The 23837-nt window shown below is 42.8% G+C and overlaps 1 protein-coding gene and 1 long non-coding RNA gene across 8 annotated transcripts in view; one reads left to right on the plus strand and one right to left on the minus strand.

The window, feature by feature from the left end:
• Positions 1-23837, minus strand: part of CLASP1 (cytoplasmic linker associated protein 1) — a 165318-nt gene that overhangs the window by 107028 nt on the left and 34453 nt on the right. For all 7 annotated transcript variants that reach the window (XM_082238054.1, XM_082238057.1, XM_082238056.1 and 4 more), the window contains exons 3-6: positions 10405-10483; positions 8746-8849; positions 6679-6770; positions 6354-6429 (exon numbers count right to left, since the gene is read on the minus strand). In XM_082238054.1, coding sequence (XP_082094180.1) covers positions 6354-6429; positions 6679-6770; positions 8746-8849; positions 10405-10483 — 351 coding nt within the window. The remainder of the gene's footprint in view (positions 1-6353; positions 6430-6678; positions 6771-8745; positions 8850-10404; positions 10484-23837) is intronic.
• LOC309541246 lies at positions 2589-4415 on the plus strand. Its single transcript, XR_014223675.1, has 2 exons — positions 2589-2727; positions 3809-4415. It is a non-coding gene; the product is annotated as an uncharacterized lncRNA (long non-coding RNA).

Consider the following 23837-nt stretch of genomic DNA (forward strand, 5'->3'; position numbering starts at 1 on the left):
TTCCCAAAGGAAGAAATCTGGTAGATAATAGGCCACCACTTTGGCAGCTGAGTCATATAAACAGGAACACATATTTTTTCCCCATATGATAGCATCCTGATGTATTTTACCTGGCCACCAACACAGATGCCAACACAACCTGGCACGTTCACCCAGAGCCTGATGCACAAGCTTCTAAAGTCATATTATGGCAAGATCAGGGTTCGAGAGCCTATGGCCCTCCAGAAGTTGATAGATTCTGTCATTAGCTTCATCCAACACAGCTAATGGTCAGGGATGATGGGACTTGCAATTCAACAGCAAACGGAGAGCCGCTGGTGTCATACCCACCCCCACCCCTTTTAGATAGTCTCCTAAAGGCTCACACTAGAGAAAAAAATCTAGAGTTTCTCAATCCTTTGGTTGGCTGGCATCCTTCTCAATCTTACAGGTAGATCGAACTCATCACCTCTTGCAGACAGAGGAAGAATCACCAGGGCTCAATTCATTTACCGTATTTTTCGCTCTATAACACGCACCTGACCATAACACGCACATCGTTTTTAGAGGAGGAAAACAAGGGAAAAAATATTCTGAATGAAACAGTGGACGTATCATTTTTGTGCTTCATGCTGTGGCCACAGACATGTGATCTGATGGTGAATTTGGGGTGACCCAATGCAAAAATCCTGAGAATCCCTGTGGATCCATGCTTTGTAACCACGTTTTTGCACCATTGCAGCCCCAGGCAACAGTGGGTGCGTGATTTTTTTTGGGGGGGGGCAGGCTGTAGCCATGGACATGCTATGTGCTCTGATGGTGAATTTTGGCTGACCCAATGCAAAGTTCCTGAGGATCCATGTGTACCCATACTTTTTAACCACGTTTTTGCACCATTGCAGCCCCAGGCAACAATGGGTGTGTGATTTTGGGGGGGCAGGCTGTAGCCATGGACATGCTGTGTGCTCTGATGGTGAATTTGGGGTGACCCAATGCAAAGATCCTGAGGATCCATGTGGATCCATGCTTTGTAACCACATTTTAAGTGGGGAGGGAAGGAAAAACACAGAAGGCTAAGAATGCAGGAGAGGGCTATAACGTGAGGAAAGGAAGGCAAAAGTTTCCCCCCACCCACCCACACAAGCCAGCCACTGTTTAAGGATTTCATCCTTTTAAATGGAAGAAAGCATATTTGAATGCTGTGTGTCTCCAAAAACAAAAAGCAGGAAGTCAAATCAGAATTTTAAGCCGAACCTGTAATCTCTCTTCCCTTCACAAACATTGTTCCCTCCGGAGCAGGGACAGGATAGAGCGACGCTCTGCTTTCCTCTCTACTTGCCTGGAGGGGAGGGGCTTTCCCTGCTCTTTGTTCCGTTTGAGCAAACACAGCAACGAAACAGAGAGGGCGGGCAGTAAGACCCTGAGGCAGAATGCAGGAAAGCAGCAACTTCCTGTCTCACGGAGCTCCCTTCTCCCTGAAGCGCGGTTTGGTTTTTGCCTTATTTTTCGGCTCCAGCGACCACACATTCGCTGCATAACACGCACAGACATTTCCCCTTCCTTTTTAGGAGAAAAAATCTGCGTGTTATAGAGCGAAAAATACGGTAAATTTGGAGTGGGATTAAGGCCAAGCAAGTCAGAAGCAAAAGTAATCTATCACAGGGAACAGCAGCAGTTTACAAAGACTAGTGAGCAAACTGGTACAGAGACCAGTCAGTTATATTCTGAACCACTGGTTTAAAAAGGTTTCCTTGCTGGTCTCCCTGAAGCCGGTTTTCTTCTATGTCAAGAGGACAGTGGTGTGGCATACCAGTTTAAATCCCTTCCTGGGGTATCTTAGGTCTCATATTCAGCAGGTTCAAGTCCTGACGACGAAGCATGTATTCCCACCCTCCATCCATTTAAAAGATGTTCTCAAGTATCTTCAGCTCGAGGAAGAGTTTGGTGTCACTTGAAAGCTTGTACGGCACACAGCGAGCAGCAGTTCCACTGCAGTTGCTTTTAATAAAAAGGCTCATTTTATGTTAATTTTGTTGTAACAAACTGACACGGCTGCTTGCTTTTGGCCAGCACTGAACGCTCTTTCAAAGGCCTGAACACTCATTCAAAGGGACAGTCCTATCTTAGGATCAGATTAAGATCCAAAATGAATCAGGGAATTATGCACACAAAATGTTAAGAAAAAATTGTGTTACTAGATCTAACCTCTCCTTCTCTAGCCTTCCTTTCCACAGCAAACTGCATTTCGAAAACCAATCCTCCATTCTTCCTTGATCCCTCTAGGCCGAAACCACATCCATCCCACCAGCTATATTTACCTCCTACCCCCATGCCAGCTCTTCTACATTGCTCCTCTTCTACCCCCCTGACCAAGCATGGCTCAGGGATCTCCCTATCTCCATGGCAACAATAGGTAAAGGAGAAGCACTGTGTTGGAAGACCATGGAGAAAGAAGACTCTGCCTCTTGGCCAGCCCAGAGACTCAGGGAGTGAACCTGGAGGCAGGGTTGTGAACCCTCCCCTCTGCCCAAATAACTCACCTATGCCTTTTCAACTGCCACTGCCTAAGAGTACAACTGCTCACCGGCAGAGTTCTGGAACTTGGACTCCTACAACTGGCCATAAGCATTCCACCAACTTCTGACGGCGAGAAGACATGAACCTCTCCGTCTTTTGTGAGGCACTCTTCTAACTCTTCAAACAAACAAGCAAATCAAGTCGCCCCAGAGCAGAAAGGCAGCTCTGAAGGTAAAGAGACTATAGTCCTTTTTGTGTCCCATGATAACTGGGGAGCAACACCATTTTGAAGACCACTGGCGATCACGCAGGAAGAGACCCTACCTGTCCTGTACTGGAAAAAGAGTTCCAGACTCTGAGCCAGGTGACCGTTAAACATCTGCATTTTTAAAAGCCAGGGGTGCCAGAGTTTCCTCTCTGCATCATTAGCAAGTACATGCGGTGCTTGGTTGACTTTACTCTCTTTCATCTTTCTCCAAATATGTTTATGGAGACCAGTTGCTAGACATGATGGCTATATACTACCTCTAATATCAAAGGCAGCATGCCTCCAAGTATCAGTTGCTGAGGAACATGACTTTGTGGTATTGCGCTCATATCCTGCTTGAGGGGTTCTTGTAGGTATCTGTGGTGTCAGAATGCTGGATCTTGTATTCTTATGCAAGTGTGTGGGGATTTCCCCCCTGTTAATCAACACACAATTGTTATATTAAACTACACTAAAGAGAACTGAAAACAAATGTAAACAATTTTTACTACTAATAATAATAATCATAATTTATTTCTACCCCACCCATCTGGCTGGGTTTCCCCAGCCACTCTGGGCGGCTTCCAACAAAAGATTAAAAATACATTAAAACATCATTCATTAAAAACTTCCCTAAACAGGGCTGCCTTCAGAGGTCTTCTAAATGTCAGAAAGTTGTTTATTTCTTTGACATCTGATGGGAAGGCGTTCCGCAGGGCGGGCGCCACTACCGTTTGTTACTGTTTGTTAATCAACACACTACGTTTATATTAAATTCCACTAAGAGAACTGAAAACAAACGTAAAGGATTTTTAATATGTTTGTTAATTACATCTAACTCTTCTTTTGAGAGAAGCGGCTTATATGAGACTCCCAGGGGTCAGGCCCTAGTCAGGCCCACACTTCCATAACTTCACCAGGATTACCTATGAAGTATTATACTAGGTGCTCTTGGATCAAGGCACAGCCAGCTAATATAAATAACATTGTCATCAATCACAACAACTAAATCCAATTATTGCTGTCAGTGGATCTAATCAACACTTCCTGAATTCTACCCAACAGCTGGACTAATGGCTAAAAAAGGAGGCTAATGAATCAATGGGGAAAAACTTCAACGACATATAAAACCGCACCCTCAGAGTTGCTTTAAGCCCGTATCTAACATATAATAACCATCCTTTGACTGGACCAGTAAAAAAATAAAAAGGAAGAATGACAGAGCATATAGGTTTCGGCTGATTTGTTTATAAATTAAGAATAAAAATTTACATCTCTTCCCCTGATTCACCTTCCTAATCACCCATCCTGTGCCTGCAACAGCACAGCAGAGTTCATTTCCTGAGCAGCAGCAGCAGCACAGAGTATTTTATGGAGTTGAAGAAAATCTCTCTTTCCCATTACAAGCAAGGTCAAAAAGAAGCTTTTGCCGCTGGGCTGAACAGAAAACACAACAAGATGCAAGTGAAACTGTCTGGAGAGAGGGAAAAATAAGATCTTCTAGAAAGCTGTTCTAAAAAGCAATGATGTTTCAAGTCCAAGGAAGCCAAGTTTGAAACAGCGACTTGTGTAATGATGCTGAACTGAACTAAAGAGAAATTCTGCAGTGCTTCTCATTTCCTCGCTGTGTAATTTACGACCAGAGCAGTCATTAAAATCATGTTATATTTCATGGAGTGACTCCACAGCATTTTTTTAAGTGCTATCTAGCTAAAAATAGGCTATCTGCAGTTAAAAATAGAAGACCGGCCATTTAAATTTGTCGCCTTTTAAATATAGCCAGTGTTGGACACAAAGCAAGGGTTTTATGAAATGCCATAGCCAGGATCCAAAGAAACTGCTCAGTAAACCCAAGGCTACTTTTCACCTGAATTTCTTGATTAGAAGCCCTTCATGGACCATAGTGCGACTTTAACTCAAAAGCGAACCAATTGAAAATCAAGGTCCCCTTCCATTTTAATTGTTTCAATCATCAGAGGTCAATACTGATGCAAATTCCATTCTCTGCAGCTTTGATGCTATAACTCTACAACAAGAACAGGCAGCAAGTGATGGATTATGATCTGATAAGATACTGAGTTCAACCCCCTTGGCAAAGGCCAGCTGTAATCCTTGCTCAAAGAAGTGCTTATGTATTTAATTGGTACAACACTGATTTAATTTCAGCCAAGTGGTTTATTTCCGGAAATACACAACCTAAATGGCTCTGATATGGCAGTAGCAGGAAAGTAATAAGATCATTTCTAGGGAACTGCTATTAGCCCAAGGGTACAACTTAGGATTCAGGCACAGAAGTGGTGAGAGGAGTGGTAACAAGGAAACTCATGTTTCAGATACACTTCTGTTAGAGCCAGAAAAGGAGGGGAACATTGTTGACCACCTGTCCACTATTGAGCTAGTAGGTGTGAGAGCGTGGATATATGCCTAATTATTGTGTTTGTTGTTAGTAGTAGTTGTGTTTTTCCCTTTTAACTTCTAAGTGCTGTATAAAGATTTCTTTAAAAAAAATAGGATAGCTCCTGACAGCAAAGGAAAAGGGAATGGGGAGGGAAGAGAAAACCTAACAAATTCAGGTACCGATTCCTGAAGTTATCTCAAGAATAATGAGCTTTCGATATGCTACCATGTCAGGTTTAATATTCTTTTACTACTGTACAAAACCCTGAACAACTTAGGCCCAGGATACCTTAAGGACCAGATATGACCCAAGCCAATCACTGAGATCATCTGGGGGAGCACTATTAGCAGAACTGGTCCAGCCATTGGGCAGGGTGAGGCCACTGCCTCAGTCGGCAGAAGCTCCCACAGGTGCCCCATCTGCCCCGCTGCCTCTGTCAGAGGCAGAAAACCAGCACTGCCAATTTTTAAACTATTCATAGACCTCTGAACTATGCCACTTCTATGGGCAAGAGTTGGCGGGGGGGGGGGGGACCTCAATAACCTTTCTGTCCGGATTTTCACTGTTTGAAATATGGCAACCCTATTATAGCATAGCAACTCAAATCCTTCCCATACATGTTGACAAAAATCATACCTACCTCATCTGAATATGGAGGCAGATAGTATACTGAGTGAGTTCATTTTAGAGGCTTGATTACTGAGGAAACTCCACAATTCTGTCCCTGGCACGGAGTTCCCGTTATTTATCTTAGTAACATCATGGTCCCCTTGTCTCTCACTGCTGAGATCTCTCCCACTGCCCCATAAAACTATATGCAGCCAGTTTTATGGCACTGCAGAAACATTAGGAAGCTGCAGTTTCTCCCAAAATGCACCATTCGTAAGCCAAAATTACAACACATGCAGAAATGAAACCAAACCCTCATTGAAGGCAATTAGATATTCATTTATATAAGCATGTTCAAGACGGGCACAACAACTTCAGCACAGTGGTAGACATCATGCTCCAAGATCAATGAATGAGAAATCTCAAAGCTTGCAATTCCACACACCTGCCAACCACAAACATTTCTTGGACAAATTTATTGCACACAATTTAAAGGCTGTATCTGGAAAAAATTAAATAAAAATAAAATCTTCTCCATCCACCACAGTCATTTTTTCTCCTGGGGGAATATATTTAATCTAATTTGTTTCATTGCAGACTCACCTGGCTGTTTGGATCTCCAAGTAAATTACATATATGTGGCACAATCTTGCTCAGTGTTAAACTCTGAGCTCCAGATCTAAAGACACAAAGAGAAGGGGGAGGGAGAGAACAAAATATGTGCTAAGTATTTTGAAATGATTCTGAATGTGGATATTGTTGTTATTATTTATTATTATTAAATTGTGAATTGGAGAAACCCAACAAGATGGGCGGGGTAATAATAATAATAATAATAATAATAATAATAATAATAATAATAATAATATCTTGCCCTTTCTCCCAAAGTAGCCCATGGCAGCAAAATATGCTACAAGCTCCAACTTACGCATTGAGTGTTGCAATAAGGCAGAGGCAAATTCCTTCTCTAGTCCGGAAATTCTTGTGTTTGAATCCTCCCAAAATCCTGTCCCATACATACTGCCACAGAGAGACAAGAAAGTAAGAGAAAGATTAACCTACACAGGCTGCAGTTTTTCGTTTTGCGATTCTGAGTCTTGTAAAGTCCAAGGAAGATTGTCAGGGGGTTGTGTGGGCTGCTATTCACATGCATCTGAGCAGGCATTGATGGGAGTGGGACTAGTCAACTGTTAATTTTTGTTTTTCTAATAACTCCTTTTTATTGGGCGAGTGGGCGAGTAGCCCCTTCTCATACTGCCTTAGGAAGCTAACTACGCAAAACCACCACACAGTGATTCTCCAGAAAGTCCTATCCTGAACATCTGCCCACAAAAGGGGAGCTGAATGTATGTTAAGACAATTAGGACTAGGACTCATTTGGTTGCCCATAAAATAAGCATTTCAAATGCAGTGAGTACAGCCCTTTAGGTAGATTAGGTAAACAGGAACACTCAGTTGTCTGGTAACCACTTCTCTTAGTTGGTTTAAATAGAGAATAGCTTTCCATGCCAAAGGAACTGCTAGTGTTTTGTTTGTTTCAAACAAGATGCATCTACTGGAACAAACCTAAAACTGATTTTTGTACTCCCCACCAATTTAACACTGATGCATCAGCGATGACAGCTCTAGTAGGTCATTTAAGAGTGATGCATCCGTTGAACTCTGAGCGATAACGCTGTCTCCAAAAATTGTATTTATGTGTTTATTAGCTCTCAGCTACTTTCAAGGGTTTCAAACACAAAGCGGGGTTGTCTCTGCAAGGGGTACAGAATGGGCCTCTGCAGCTGCTCCACTCACCACAGGGCAAGTCCCCTGATATCTGAGCACCAAAAACTGTGAGAGATTGCTTATGCGCATGGGAACCTTCCCAGAGATCTAAGCTGTGCTTCACACATGTAACAAATGAAGGGGGCCTTAAAGTGAGAATGGCGTGCTCCATTAAATGCTAAATATTTGTCTTCTCAAAGTATGGAGATGAATGTCTTTGTATGTATCTACTTTGTGTACACTGTTTCCCTGTAATAGGCTATTTTCCATTAAAACATGTGCAGTGACCATTATTTTAAAATACAGTACTGTAAATATTCATGTCTTTCCTCCCCATCAACCTTCCAAGGAATTAAAATGGGATACTCGAACTGTGACTACTGCTGCTGCTGACAGATTCCAAAAGTATTACCTCAGTAGAGAGATGGCCAGTTGTTCAAACAAAATGTGATAGAGGGCCAAAACATAATTAAATTTAGAATATAATATACCTGCCCTCTATAAACAATTTCATTGAGGAGTGAATTGTGAGGAACAAGCTTTTCCAAAAAACATTGTACCTGATTTCTTACACACCGTTTACACAGAACTTATTCACCCCTGTTTTGCACAGTGCTTCCACAAAACTGTTTTGAAACCTCTTGGTCCCAAATCAGGAAAACTATTTGGAGTTTATAGCCCCCAACTGAGTGTAAAATAAAAATAAAAATCAGTTTTAAATTTGTTTTAATGGGATTTGCTTCCAAATGAGTGTATATAGGATTAACATTCTTTATTGTTAAAAGCAATATTGCTGAAAGCAATTGGAGAAGGAATCTATTGCAGCAACGTATTTATTTCAAGGCTTTTCACAACAAAACGGGCAGGTAGGTGGTTCAAAATAATTCACAGGTTTGGGTGTATTCCCTAAACTGCATACAGATTTTGTGAAGATTCTAGATTCCAATTCCTCTAGTAATTTTATTATTAACTATTGCACTTCTGAAGCAGCAGACCATGACAGTTCATTGAAAGCTTTTGCCCTTGGGTGCCGAGCAAAAATGCTGCCACCACAACTGCAATTCCACTGCAATTCAGTCTGCAGGATGCTGCCTACGATGGATAGGTAGCACTCAGCCTATTTGAAAAGCAGCATTTTCTAAATGACCATAAACCAAAACCTCCAAGGGATTCTTTTCTCGGGAGTTGCTTACTTGTATACTGAAGTTGATTATTTCCAGGAACTCACCTGAGGGCTAGCAGCTTGCTCCATGATTTTTAGTAGCAGTGCCTGATCCTGCTCTCGGACCGAGTCTTTCGAATCCCCCAGTCTGTCAATTAAACTCGGTAGTACTAAGGGCAAAAAGCAAGGCTGATTAGGGGGGGAAAGGGAGGGGTATGGAAAGACAGAGCTGGAAGTACAGAAGAATTCTATGAGAACCCAACCCTTCCCACATTATTTCAAGATGTCTTAAATAGTGGGTCTGGCAAGCTACTTACATTAATGGAACAGACACTTGCCAAGGATAACAGGCTAATGACAAGGCTACCACACCATTCTCATCAATAGATGCACATGCTGTGACTTTACCCAACTTCCCAGTGACATTGACATGCACTTGCCACATGTGCTAGCCCATTTGCATTTAATGATCAGACATTAGCAGCTGAAGTAAACCTGTGAATTGGCCAGCAAGTGCCTTTAAATATAACCAGATACACATGGGAAGCAGCTATGGGCAAGTGCTTTCCCCCCGGTCCATGTCATGTTCAAAGCAGGTCTTACACAGACCGCAAGGCCTTATGCCCCTGTCTATAATCTGCTCCACTGATGGCGAATCAGTGTTACCCATGTGCATTTCCACACTTCCACATGCAACACTGGGTGCAGAATTTAGAATCTGAGAATCCAGCTTTCATGTAATGCCCCCACAACAAGAAACCCAGCTTCTTGTCCCTTTTGTTCTAAAAATAAGCTTAGAAACAGGAGAATGATATTGGCTTTCCAATTTAAGCAGTTTCTAAAGGAACATCACCAAACTAATGATTCTAAACTCCATGGCACACAATAAATGTTATAGAAAGAATGAGCAAAGAATATAACACCAGTGCTCAGAGATCTGCATTGCTTGCCAATCTGCTACTGGTCCAGGTTCAAGGTGTCATTAGTACAATTATTACAAAGCCCTTAACAACTTGGGACCAGTTTACCTATGAGAAAGCCTGAACCCATATACACCCACCTGACAGCTTCGATTGGCAGAATTGGCACTCGTATAAGTGCCACATGATACCCCTTCTGCATTGGTAAGAACTCTATTGTTGAGTGTGGCAGCACCTGCACTCAGAACTCCCTGACTGTGAAGGAGGGACCTTCACTGTACTCTTTTTGGTACCTGTCAATAATATTCTTGTTTAGGCAAGCCTGCCTAGATGCTCAGAAATACTAGTGTGAATTTTAATCTGTTTTATTATCTTAACTTTTTGTGTGTTTTAAAGTATTGCAAAAAAAGTTAATCTTGATTTTGTTGCTTTAATCTTTTCGTAAACTGCTTTGAGGTTTTATTATTGGTATTATTATTATTATTATTATTATTATTATTATTATTATCAAGTGGTGTACAATTTTTATGAAATAAATATATAAACTGGAATCCAGATTCCAGTTAACACTTTACAGCCTGTCAACATAGCTGTGGCTCAAAAGAAAAATGCTCTGGTGTGTCTACATGCAGACAGTCAAGTCCCAGACTTCACAATCACAGTTGTTGCAAACTGCTATTTCTTCATAGTTGCAACAATTTAAGAAAATGGACTGCAAGCTGGAAAATAATACCAGCAGAATATTACAGAATAGCATGCAATCAAATACTACATCTTTTGGCTCAGCTAGTCCCAATGACCTTACCTGTTCCAATTTGGGCTTTAAATCTATCTTGGAGCCGTGACACCAGCGCAGATAAGATGTCCAAGCCCAGCAGGACAACCTGAGAGAGAGAGAGAGAGAGAGAGAGAGAGGTAAACATAAAGCATGCAAACTGAACATGAAAGTTAAGCACAATGGAATAAGGCTCCCTGCTGCTGCATTGCTACACGCTACTACTTTTGAGCATTTAGAAGTAGTAAATTAACAGCCATGCATCTTTAGCCTGGTGTAAGGCAATGTCTGCCTCTCCCTCCCCAAATTGAAAAGTTCACCTTAAATTAATAAATTCACAAGGTGGTCTTGGCAAACCACCATTTCTTAACTGCTGCTCAGCATCTGCAAAATTGACATAATGCACTTGTTACTTGTTATAACTACGGACAGTAGTTATTATGTTATTATGTAACTAGAGGAGCTATATTACTGCCTGTGTTCGTAGAGCCTTGCATTTGTCTTTGCGTTGTTGTTTTGTATTTTTATCTAACGTGCTATCTAATGTGTTATTTTGTTTCTAATTTTGTGACTGACTTGGTGTGTGTCACAGAGAGGATGAGGTTAACAGGTGGCTAAGAAGTGTAAACAATAGTAAAAAGAATGCAAGTACTAGACCAAAATACTTGTTTAGAATGCCACCCCACAGCCACTTTCCTGGGAGTAAGTCCCACGTGACTCAATGGGACTTACATCCAAGTAGACATATCATGCTGCTAACAGTTCCAATAGGGGGAAGGCAGTTTATTGAGAGAATGCTGGCTTCTTTCTAACACATCATCTGTTAGTAGAGGGTAGAACAAATAACTGTTGCATATATGAAACAACCTATAAAAGTGAGTTCTCGGCATTACCGTTCATTGTTAAATCACATTGCTGGAAAGTCACTCTATAGAGCCAGCCCTCGCAAGAAGTCTGCTCGGGTTGGAATGAACCTTCGACTTAACTGAGAAAACCATCAGACCCCAAATTCATGCAGCCTCCACAGAGGCTTCTGTGTGTTTGCAGCAGGAAACTTATCTACGGACTATTCCTTCACAGTGTTACTCGAAAGTAAGTCCCGGCTGCGTTCAGCGTGTTTTCCTCCTATGCATCTACAAGTAAACGCCCATTTAGCTTTGCTACCTCCAAGTAAATATGCGTCTGGAGTTTGACAAAGAAATATGTTTGTGGACTGCAGTATTTTATTTTATTAACCCCAAAACTCTCAGCATACGATGCGATTGCACTAACTCTGCAAAACAGCCAAAGTCCTCCTTTGCAAGAGGCGTTGCCGGCTGTTCGCCACGAGCGGAAGCGAAGGACGCCTCTTCCCTCCCCCGCCCCGCCCATGTCGCTTTCGAATCCCTCTATGCAAATGAGCAGCGCTGCAATGCATTGTGGGTATCAGTCCGCAATCGCAAACACCGGCCTCAAGAGCGGCTTGCTTTGCAATACGGACCCCGGGACCCCGCGGAAGCCTCATCCCCGCATCCGAGTGAGGCGGCCGCCGACGCGCTGGCCTCAGCCGCGCACACACCCGCTCGCCATGACCTCAAGAGGTTTCCCGGCTACCCGCCCAGATCGCCGCAGCGCTCGCTCGCTAACCGTCCTTATCTTGGGGTTGCGCTACTGCTCAATGAACGTCTAGTGAGAGTAGTACTGCTAACACCTACACAACACATGAGCATCCCTGGGGTTTCTACCCCATTGAGGTGCAATTTTTGGAACCTTTACTGTCTAGTAGTAAAATAAGAATTTATAGCTTGTGGGATACAAACCCTCTCTTACTATAAGTTTGTTAAAGGATAGTGGAACCCCAGTCAGTTTCATCCATTTTTTGAGCTTTAATAGTATAGTAAAACTCTTCATATTTCACCATATGGTTAGAAGTTACTTATAGAAAGAAAATACAGCACACATTTTCGTTTTTATTGTGTTTTCAAATGCTGCCACTAGATGATGCTAGAGATCACTTGTAAAATCTTTTGTTAGAAAAAGCACCTTTGCTACAAGAAATATTTATAATTAATTATTCTTGTGTGCACTATTGGTGTTCCCAACATACATGGGGTGCATTTGTTCTGTTCAAGGTTTGCAATTTGGAGGACACCAGTCTATGAGCCAGAATTAGCAAATCAACGTCAAATTTGAGTTATGAGCATGAGGAATGCTTAATCATGACAGAAAAAGATGCACCATTTCCTCATTTAATTGCAATTATCTTTTGCACAGCAGAGAGCAGTTCGGCAAACGAGAAAACTTCAGGCTTGCAAAGCATTGATCTAATCTTTAGGTTCAACCATATAGGCTACTCTGCCTCCCTCTGGGGTAAAGAAGTCCACTTCCATTTGCAAGGGCAGGAAAATACTCTGCAGCTTTAGCAAGAAGCGATGGAGTCATTTTCAACACATTTATCATCCATGGCCAAACAGCAGCCTAGAATTACCCATTTCTGAAAGGGGAATTGAATACCTGACCCATTTTTACAAGGCTGGAGAAGGGGGAAACTACATGGAGGATTTGAGGCCAAGCAAACTAAAACAAGACATAATCTTCAATCATAATTGATTGTTTTGTTTATAAGCACCAGCAGCATATGGGTGTTTTTTTAATCTATTTCTGCTTCACTCCTTATTTCACTATTTCTGTACAAATGCAGGTTGTTCCTGCATTTACCTCTTTCAGTTTTCAAGTTTACTAGGGGCTTAAGGAGGGAATCGCTCCTCATCCTCAAGATTTTGAAGCCATGAGCAAATCGAGTCTAAGGAAATTAACATCCCTTGCTTCAATATGTTGAGCCACCATGAAGAGAAACACCTCCAATCATCCAGTCGCCAACCTTTACATCCCTCCTTTGGTAAATCGACAGCTCACAGTACCTCAACTAATGAATGTTCAGTTGAGATTTTCAACCAACTATAAGGCCGGGTGTTTTTTTCAAGAGCGTAGAAAAGCCACTTCAACCTCAGCTGAAAAGGGAACAGGGATCTTTGCAAAATAATAATAAAAATAAATAAACATCAAGTCAAATTTTGGAAGAGCAACCACACTAGTCTCAAGCAGAAAGGCAACCAAAGAAAGCACTGCCGCATCTTTATATATAAAAAAAATCCCCTCAGGAATTCAAAGTTGGAACTCTTTTCGAAAAGCAAATTCGAAAACATGCTTTGGTAATGATGAAGTGGGTAGAGGAGGGCAGGAAGAGACTTGGAAAAGCTCAGGGGAGATATGAAAAAAATATAGTAAGAAAAGCCCGGGGCAGAATTAATAAAGCAAAGTGAGTCACTATTGGCACAAAAAGCAGAGGTAGCAGTTTTTGGGGTGCTCAAGAACTGTATTAGAGCAGTACCATAAAAAGGTAAAGGGACCCCTGACCATTAGGTCCAGTCATGGCCGACTCTGGGGTTGCGGCGCTCATCTCGCTTTATTGGCCAAGGGAGCCAGCGTATAGCTTCTGGGTTATGTGGCCAGCATGACTAAGCCACTTCTGGCGAACCAGAGCAGCACACGGAAACGCCATTTACCTTCCCACCGGAGCCGTACCTATTTATCTACTTGCACTTTGGCGTGCTTTCGAACTGCTAGGTTGGAAGGAGCAGGGACCGAGCAACGGGAGCTCACTCCATCGCAGAGATTCGAACTGCCGACCTTCTGACTGGCAAGTCCTAGGCTCAGTGGTTTAACCCACAGCGCCACCCACGTCCTTCAGAGCAGGACCATACTAGCCAACAAAAATGTAACAAAGGAGTGAGCTGTGATAATATCTCTTGCTTGTCTGAATTTTGTGTGTATACGTGTGGACGGAAACCTGTGGCTTGAAGGCGGCTGGAATGCAGCCTGCTGCAGAAAGGTTAGGAGCTACACCTTTTGCCCTTTTGGCCCTTGGCTCTGTTTGCCACTGGCATACGCCCCCCACCCTGGAATGTTGCCCATGGGGGAATATGGCTCTAAGGCTGATAAACGTTCCTCAACACTGGGCTAGAAGATGGGGAACGAAGTGTGCATTGGGGGAAACTGGCTGCTTGTGAAACCCTGCAGTCTGCGTTTGGTGCCAGCCTTAAGGTGGAATAGGGGAGGAGGCAGCAGACATTCAAAAGAGGCTCTGTTAGGTGCCATGCAGGTTTCAAGTTGCATCAAGTTTGCTGGAGAAGTAACAAACTACCATTTATCTCACATGTTTGGAAATATCAAGATTCTGGAAATAGGTGCACTTACCCCTACGGTGACCTTTAGATAAAGCCTAGCCTATGCATGCAGCCGAATGAGTTGGCTGAGTAGACAGCAGCACTTCAGATTACAGGTGAGGGAGGCTTCTGAATGCATTGTGACATGAAAAACAAAAGCCTATCAAACAAAATTGCAAAACTAACACAGCATGGAGATAAATGTTCTACTGCAGCTTTCTTTTTGCAGGGAGTTTGAGGGAAAGAGCTACCGTAATTCACACTTGGTTAAACGATGGCTTACTGGGAAGGAGTGACATTGGCTCAATCTCCCCAGAAGCCTCCACATTTGTACCAAGCCATGGTGTTTGACTGTTTCACAAGTTCAGTAGAGCAGGAGCGGAACCTACCAGGGTCTAATTATAAAAACAATTACGGTAAATTCCCAAATCTTACTCCCAGCTTCTAGGATCAGACAATGGGGACACAGTTAAGCCATCTAAGACTTTTTAGCTATTTCCTTGACTAATCAGCATTTAAAATTAGCTAAGGGGTCAGGCTATCACAGCAATTATCCAGCTACTTCCAAAACCTGAGGTAAGATTGATACAGCACCATTGTCTCACTTGTGAAGATCGAGAATAGACTGACAGGCCACTAACTGAGTCCACAGCAGTCTCAAAAAGTATCAGTTCAAAAGGCAGGTTCATTAGTGTAACTACGGCCAACATTGGGTTAACCATAACACTCTCTCTCTCTCTCTCACACACACACACACACACACACACACAAGTCATATATTTGGTGCTCTAAAAATAAGCATCTGTAGATACCGTATTTTTCGCCCCATAGGACACACTTTTTCCCCTCCCAAAATGAAGGGGAAATCTGGGTGCGTCCTATGGGGCGAATGCAGGCTTTCGCTGAAGCCTGGAGAGCGAGAGGCATCGGTGTGCACCGACCCCTCTCCCTCTCCAGGCTTCAGGAAGCTATTTGCAAGCCTTGCGAGCCCAGGCTTGCGGGCAACAGCCTGTTCTGGGGGCTGGGGTCGGGGGAAGCTCGGGCTCCCTCCGCCCCAGCCCCGCGCTTGGGGGGGGGGAATAAATTTTCCCCCTTTATTCCCCCCCCAATCTAGGTGCATCCTATGGGCCGGTGCGTCCTATAGGGTGCAAAATATGGTAAATCACCCCTTAAGCCACATGAATAAATCCAAGCTATATACTTACAATGGGGGGAAAACATATATAGGGCTTTTTGATTAGATAGAAATCATTTGATGTAAGCAAGTCAGATGTGCTATGTCTTGAATTTTCAGCCCTTGTGACAAACCAGCTGCCACTAAGGTGTAACTCTTAAAAAAAAATCAGAACAGGACCCACATTTGTGCAATAGCAGAAGAATGAATTCTGGCTAATATGCAGCTTGGTCTAGCTATTCCTCACTATAAAACAGAACATACATTCACCTGAATGATCTGTCATGTCTTTATCTTCTTATTATGACAGGTCCTTGATCTTTTGGCTCCTGAGATTCTTTTTAAAAATCTACCACCGAACAGTGCAGAGTGAAAAGGCTAAAATACTTGCGGTTAGCATAACATCTCCTTGATTGGTTTGCAATTCAGCTCTTTCACACACTGTTCAAAATTGAAGACAATTCTTAAATATTGCTACTAGCTCGTGAAATGAAAGTCAGAATTCCTGGACCTAGTACCCTCTCCAGATGTTTTGGACTACAACTCACATCAAGGACCTGGGCTAAGTGGCCCCTTTTTGCAGCCTTACAGGCGGGTTGGGGGAGGAGGGGCAAAGAGAATTACAGCAAGGGTGTATACATGGAGGAAAAACAGGACATGGGAGGGCCGCAGCTTTAGTGGAAAAGCAGATGCCACACATGCCCAAAGTCCCAGTAGGGCTAGGAAAGACTCCTGCCTGAAAGAGGAAGCAAGTCACTGGTCAACAATATGGAGCTAGGTTTGGTCTGACTTGTTATAAGGCTGTTTCCCACATTCCTAAAATCAAGGCCACTTCAGGAATGCAGGCTGTCAATTAAGTCTAATCAAGTAGTATACTTGGGCCTCTTCTATCTACCCAGCCTTCCTAAGCTTATCTTCCAATTAGTGAACATCCAAAGCCGTGAGCATCTGGGAACGGGTCGTGATAAAAAGGATCACCTCCCACTTCACCTCAATATTCTCCCAAAACATATTGTGGAAGTGTGCGTTGTTGTGAAGTTTTTGTTCATGCACGTGAACAAATTTGGAAACATTGCCGGACACAATTATATTTAGAAAAATTGGAGTCTCAACAATTAGCACCAACATTAGAAGGAAGTGTCAGTAAGTGCTATAAGAGTGCCTTGTACACTATAAGCCAGGGGTTGTCAACCTGATCCTTACCGCCCACTGGTGGGCGTTTCAGGATTCTAGGGGGGGGCGATAGGGGGTTCTACGGCACAAGCTGAATCCTCCTTCCATCAAGCACTGGTGGGCGGTAAGGAAATTTTACCAACAAGAAAGATGCATTAGTGGTGGTAGGTATAAAAAGGTTGACTACCCCTGCTATAAGAAATCCAAGGGTCTTCCATCACCCTTAATTCTTTACTGAAGTGCACAGAGAGTAATTTGGGAAGGGGGGGCGGGGCGGGTAAGCAATACCAGTGGGATATCCAACTGACTGTTTACCGGTCAGTGGAGTTCTCTTTATAAAGCCTGAAGCCTCTCTGTTTTGAGAACATTTTTGCTTTAGGAGCTGAAATGTCATTAGCGCAATTAAATTCCCTAACAATGTGACTTTTAAATCTCAGACAGGAGAGTTCAGAAATTCACACTAGATGTCTATTTTGGAGATATCTACTTATTTGAGGCCTATGTCACTGAGCCACTGCCTTTCTGCTGTGCCATTCATTCCTCCAAGCTCTCAAGAGACAACCATATTGTGTGTCACTCTACTCATATTTGATTCCAGTAAATGTGACAAACTGCATTTGAGAGCAAAACATTGCAGTGCTTGAAGCTGAGAAAAGTATCCCAGCGGTATTGGCCCAATGGCAGTTCTGGAGCATGCTTATTGTTAAGAGTTACTGCAGTCTACAGGTCCTCATCCAGTGCACATTCCTTTTCTAATGCTACAATAAGCAGTAGGAGAGCTAGACATGCAGCCAGATCAGCAATGCCCTTTGTTTAGAATGCAGCTCTGGTTCTCAATCCTCCTTTTAGCCTCCAGCAGCTAGCATACTTAAGCCAAGAAGCACTGTTGCTGAGCAGCATTGTGGTGGAACAAGTAAAAGCAGCAGTGCACAAGAGAGATAGAGACGAGAAGGGAGACCCGTTCCCGACCTCACTATTACTTCTACAGTTTGTCCAAGCCTTGGCACAGCCTTGGCACAATCTTGAAACTTGACTTAGTTGCCTATTTATGATCTCCTGGTCATTATTTCTGAACCCTGATTTTTTTTTTTTTTATGTTTACGGAACCAACAACTAAAATTACTTTTGCCATGTTACATATTTATTCACAAACTCACAGGCTGAATCGTTTCGGCATCTATAGGCGACTGAGCCAACTTAGGGTCTTTTGCACACTCTCAGCTGACGTGTGCCACAGCTTCGTTTTGGCCTTTGTACGATGCTCTCTCAATTCTCTGTCGACTGACAATAGCGTCTGTCAGGTGAAATTAGTCGCGTATGAATTCCAAGCACAGCCCTTCTAGGTGCTAGGGTGGGGCTCTGCTATTTCTGTCACTGCATCCTGGTAAGAAAATAAGTTTTAAAAAAGCCTTGGGCCCCAATAGTATTAAGGTTGCTTGCCCTTTCCTGCCCTCATACTGTACAACTCCCCTCTCCTGTCAGCAGTTCATAGGCTTTCTCCAGGTCCAGCTCCTACCTAGACCCTCTTCCCTGCTCTGTTTGTACTCTTGTTCCTCAAAACCCAGTTCCCCAAGTCTTCCTTCCCAGCTCACACTCTCTCTCTCCAAAGCTCACCAGTCCAGACTTCCTTCTAGGAACAGACCTCAACTTGTCTCTCTGACCAATGCATTTTGCTGTGTCCTTCATTTACCTGACCCTGAAGAGAAGACTCAGAGCCCTTCCAGTAGATGGCTTGGGATACCACAACATCTGCACAATACAATACAGAGAAGGGGAATAACTGTGCAACTGTTTACACACACAGGCTTTATAAGGGGTACTGAGGTGCTAGGGTTATGCCCCTTGTCAGTAACCACTGACAACCAAGCCACCACATTCAGCACAGCAACTTAACAGTAGCTCAATATACCAAGCAATGAACAACAACATCATGTTCATCAAGTTACAAAATACTGTGGTAGAATACAGGATAAGATGGGGCTGGGTGATCTTTTTCTCTGTTAAGGGCCACATTCCCTCAGGTGTAATCTGTCAGGGGCTGCCTACCATCAGCCGACAAGGCCAGAGGCCTCTCATTTAAGACGGATGAGTGGGGAAAGAGGGGAGAACACCTTTAATAGTTAAGTCCTAGATGAAACTGTCAACCAGGTGGGCAACTGCTGAAATCCTCTCCTATACAAAACCATTAAAAGTGCAGGAACCCTGCCCTCTTTTCCCACCCAGCCACCCCACACCCTTCTCTATCTTCACCCCAAACCTCTTTTCTCTCTTTTTCTACTACCACCTTTACCATCATGTCACCCACTTGAAATTGGACCATGGACCAAGCTTGCCCAGCTTGCTTCAAGGGAAAGGGGTGTGGGTTGTGGACAACAAATAAAGCATGCACTCATTTGTACAATACAGTGACTATGCAGAAGGAAAGCCCCCAACACAGACAACAAGATGAGAAGCTGGGTTGTTCCCTTGGCACACATTGCTCTGCTTTAATAAATCTATACTCGGGTTTCAGTTTCCAATCTGACTGTGTCTATTTTTAACCTTCTTGACCTTCTGCATTAAGCTGAGGGATAAGAAGACAAGAGGTGGAAGAGAGATGGGTTCCTTTCATTGATCGGGACACAGTAAGCATCTGTGAGTAAGTTTGAAAAACAACAGCAGCAGCATCTGGCTAATCACATTTAAGCACATGAACACATGCACATAAGCAGGCATAAGACTGAATGCAGGAGAACTAGTTAAAAGACAGTCACACCTAAAGCCAAAATTGTGTATAGTCAAAACATATTGGGTGCAATGGCAGGCAGGATTGCCAAAAATCCTTTTCCCCAGAAGCCTACCTCCGTTCCATCCCCTTTTAATTTTTTTTCAGTTGCCAAGCACATAAAGCTAAATGTGCACAAGTTAAATGAACATAGGCTGGGGGCTTATTGTATACAATATTATGGGCATGGTCCATTCCTTCCCTTGCTGGGTCCCTTCTTAAACGTTATCCAATTGGACCTTTCTCACCACAAAACAATCAAAAGGGTATTTCATTCAGCAATTCAGAGTTTAGCTTAAGACTAATGGGAAAGGTCTAGTCAGAATATATGCAAGCATGCATAAATGTGCAAAGTGTGTATAATACCACATTTATAAAGAACATGGTAATCAAGCAACCCATTGCTGCAGCTGAATGGTCAGTGCAGGTTGTCAAAGAACCAGTAGTCCTGTCACCAACATTCAGTGGCAGATCATCACCACTCCCTCTAATAGCAAACTCAGGCGATTGAGTGCTGAAAAGACAGAAAAGGGGGGGGGATGTATCAACATGCTTGGTTGAAGTAATCAGCATGTAGAAACAAAATCCTTTAAAGCAAGGAAAGGAAGTTGGTTAGCAGCTGAAAAAGAAACCTAGGAAAAGTTGGTGGGGTGTGAGCATCTGAAGGAACTTCTCTTGGGTTGGGGAATGAAAACACTGAAAGGGGACAGCAGTATAAACACAGTCTTTTCTTTTTTAAAAAAAAATGAGAATTTGAGGATTATGGCTTATTTGAGGATTATCGTTCTCACTACCTCCTTTCCTGTGGACACCCATGGGAGAGGAGAGAGAGAAAAGAGCCACTTTGCGTGAGCTCTTTTTACAGACTCCTGAAGGATGTTGTGGTTGAGTAGCTGGAACTCTGAGCAGAAGTACTTTCTGGCAGGAGGAGACTGATGCACTGCAATATTTTGTTTCAGGTCCCTCTTGTACACTCCTGCTGTGCATTAATCTATATAGGCCCAGGAGCACAATAGGAGCAGGCTTGCTTTGATAGTCACAGCTCAAGGCCCCTGAATCTATTTTAATGCTTAGTGTTAGAACATGCAGAGTAAAAAGAGGAGAGCCTCTGAGAAGGTACAAAGCACCTTCCATGCACTATGTGCACTATGCATTTTTAAGCATTTTAATATGCAATCTAAAGCACAATACAACCGCTGTTTAGGATCAATCTAGCCATCAACTGATTAAGCCCCAATTCTATCCCTAGATAGTGGTCATGTAATCTGATGGCAAAGGTATACTTTTCCCACCTAAAACATAGGCACATATGCACACTACATACACATAACATATCCTGTATAGCAATAATCATATATTTTTTAGTAGCATTGTCCTTTTAAAGCATTTTTTCCTTGCTTTTCCTTTGATCTAGCATCAAAGATGTATAAAAACTTGAAAGTCTGTTTGTGATGGGAGCTAGGTGAACAGACTCTTATAGTTAGAACTGTAGGGCGTGTGCTTTTTAATACAGTAAACAAATGCTTACTTTGCAAGAACATTTCAAAAGGGGAAAAAAGGATTTATGGCATATTGAGGTCGGGAGTTTCATTACTCCCGGCATTCAATAACTGAGTTCCCTCCCTTTATTCTCCCTTATGGGGAAATCAGTAGCAGAAATCATACTTTTAATTCAGAAGGTTCCCAATCCAATCTCTTGCATCTACAGAAAAAAAGAAAGTATTGGACAAAAAACCTTTGCCTAAGATCCTGTAGAGCTGCTTCCAGTCCCTGGTTTGCATATTAAGCTGCTGTTTTAAACCAAGTATAGGTTTAGCATGAACAAACAGACTCATGGTTTGTTTCCCCCTGACTCTGGCTTGTTTTGTCTGCAGGACAGCAGCAGGAGTGGAGGGAGAAGCGTCATGGGAACTTTTGAGCAGCATGCATTGGCGTGCTGCTCGTTCACATTAAACCACAGTTTGCTTTAAACTATGGTTTTGTGTGATGCATGAACCAGGCCAGAGTTGACAATAGTGGGCCAACAGATATTCTGACATTGGACAAAAAGGGAAGGGCCATAGCTTTAGAAGCAAACAATCCCAGGTTGAATCCCTGGTATCTCCAGGTAGGCTTGGGCAAGGTCCTTGTCTAATGCACTGGAAAGTTACTGCCAGTCAATACAGACCTAGTTGAACCAATGGAATAAAGACAGCTTCCCATGTTCCTTAAGTCACAAATGAAGGAAGGATAGTTGTCTGAGGTAGCTTTTCAGTGATGCAAACTTTTATATCTGGGGACACTTAACCACATTGCCAGCTTGCAAGATTCAATAGCCATGGCTAATGAATAAGAATCATAGAATCATAGAGTTGGAAGAGACCACAAGGGCCATCGAGTCCAACCCCCTGCCAAGCAGGAAACACCATCAGAGCACTCCTGACATATGGTTGTCAAGCCTCTGCTTAAAGACCTCCAAAGAAGGAGACTCCACCACACTCCTTGGCAGCAAATTCCACTGTCGAACAGCTCTGTCAGGAAGAGCTCTATGGATTGGCCAACTCAGCCATGCTGACTGGGCCTGATGGGAGTTGGAGTCCTACAGCAACCAGAGATCACAAGGTTGGGAAAGGAAGGCTCTTGTAGCCCTCCTTTGCTAACACTGCAAATCTGGAAGATACAGCTCATTTATTATGGTTGTTTGTTTGTAGAGATATTCCACTGTTAGTAGCGAGCCACGTTTATCTGAAGGATAGTTTTTAAAGCATCCCTGAGCTATCCAATCAGACCACACAGAGTCTACTTTTCAAATGTAACGTTCATGCAACGCATATAAAGTTCGTGACAAGTGCATACTTCATTACAGGTGTGCGCTGAATATTAAAGGCATGAGAAGAAATCCATTTTTATAAAATCAGTCTTTATATGCCAGATTAAAGGCCGGTTTTGCTCTGAGGAGTGCAACAACTGAAGCTCATTAATTTTTAGTGCACGAACTGAAAATTTATACTCTTAGAATCATAGAATCTTAGAGCTGGAAGAGACCCCAATGGTCATCTAGTCCAACCCCCTGAAATGCAGGAATCTCAGCTAAAGCATCCCTGACAGATGGCCATCCAACCTCTGCTTAAAAACCTCCAAGGAAGGAGAGTTCACCACCTCTCGTGGGAGTCTGTTCCACTGCTGAACAGCTCTTACCGCCAGAAAGTTTTTACAAATGTTTAGTCGGAATCTCTTTTTTTGCAACTTGAAGCCATTGGTGCGAGTCCTACCCTCCAGAGCAGAAGAAAGCAAGCATGCTCCCTCCTCCATGTGGCAGCCCTCAAGATATCTGAAGATTGCTATCATATCTCCCCTCAGTCTCCTCTTTTCCAGGCTAAACATACCCAGCTCCTTCTAGCGCTCCTCCAGGATGATGACAAACCATTAATGAGTACTAATTAGGTGGGTTTGTAGCTGATTGACTGACCGAACCCAACAGTTACCTCGTTTAACCCACATTTTACCAGCTTCCTCGCGAGAGTATCATGGGGGACTTTGTCAAAAGCCTTACTGAAATCAAGATGCATTATGTCCACAGCATTTTCCTGATTCACCAAGTTTGTAATTCCATTTTAAAAAAAATCAGATTAGTCTGGCATGACTTATTTTTGAGAAAACAATGCTGGGTCTTAGTAATCACAGCATCCTTTTCTAAATGCTCACAGACTGACTGTTGAATTATCTGTTCTAGGGCCTTCCCGGGTACTGAAAAGCAGGAAGCCGAAAGATTTGAACATGGCACTTGATAACAATAAAAGGTTTTCTGTAACAGTTGGAAACATGCCATTTTCATGCAGGTTTAAAGGCCAAACAGAAAGGATGGAGATTCAGAGCCACTCCAAAATAACTGTATTCAGCTATATAGAATCTACTGTATGCTATAGACAAGCTCACAGTATACAACATGTACCCAATTGTACCCAGCCAACCTTATTTTTATAAATGGGTTTCCCTTTAATGCTTAAAAAGAAGTTTGCATTCAACTATATTTGGTCAAACTCAGAACAACTGAGAATATATTTGCTGCCTAAGCAGCTGCTCTGATGAGCAGAAGTAGCATTTTAAGTTATAATTTGAAAAACCATTTTCAACTGTAATCTATACCAACACTATAGGCAGGGCAAAT

The sequence above is a fragment of the Podarcis vaucheri genome, assembly GCF_965113315.1.
Source record: "Podarcis vaucheri genome assembly, chromosome: 1".
Classification (NCBI taxonomy): domain Eukaryota; kingdom Metazoa; phylum Chordata; class Lepidosauria; order Squamata; family Lacertidae; genus Podarcis; species Podarcis vaucheri.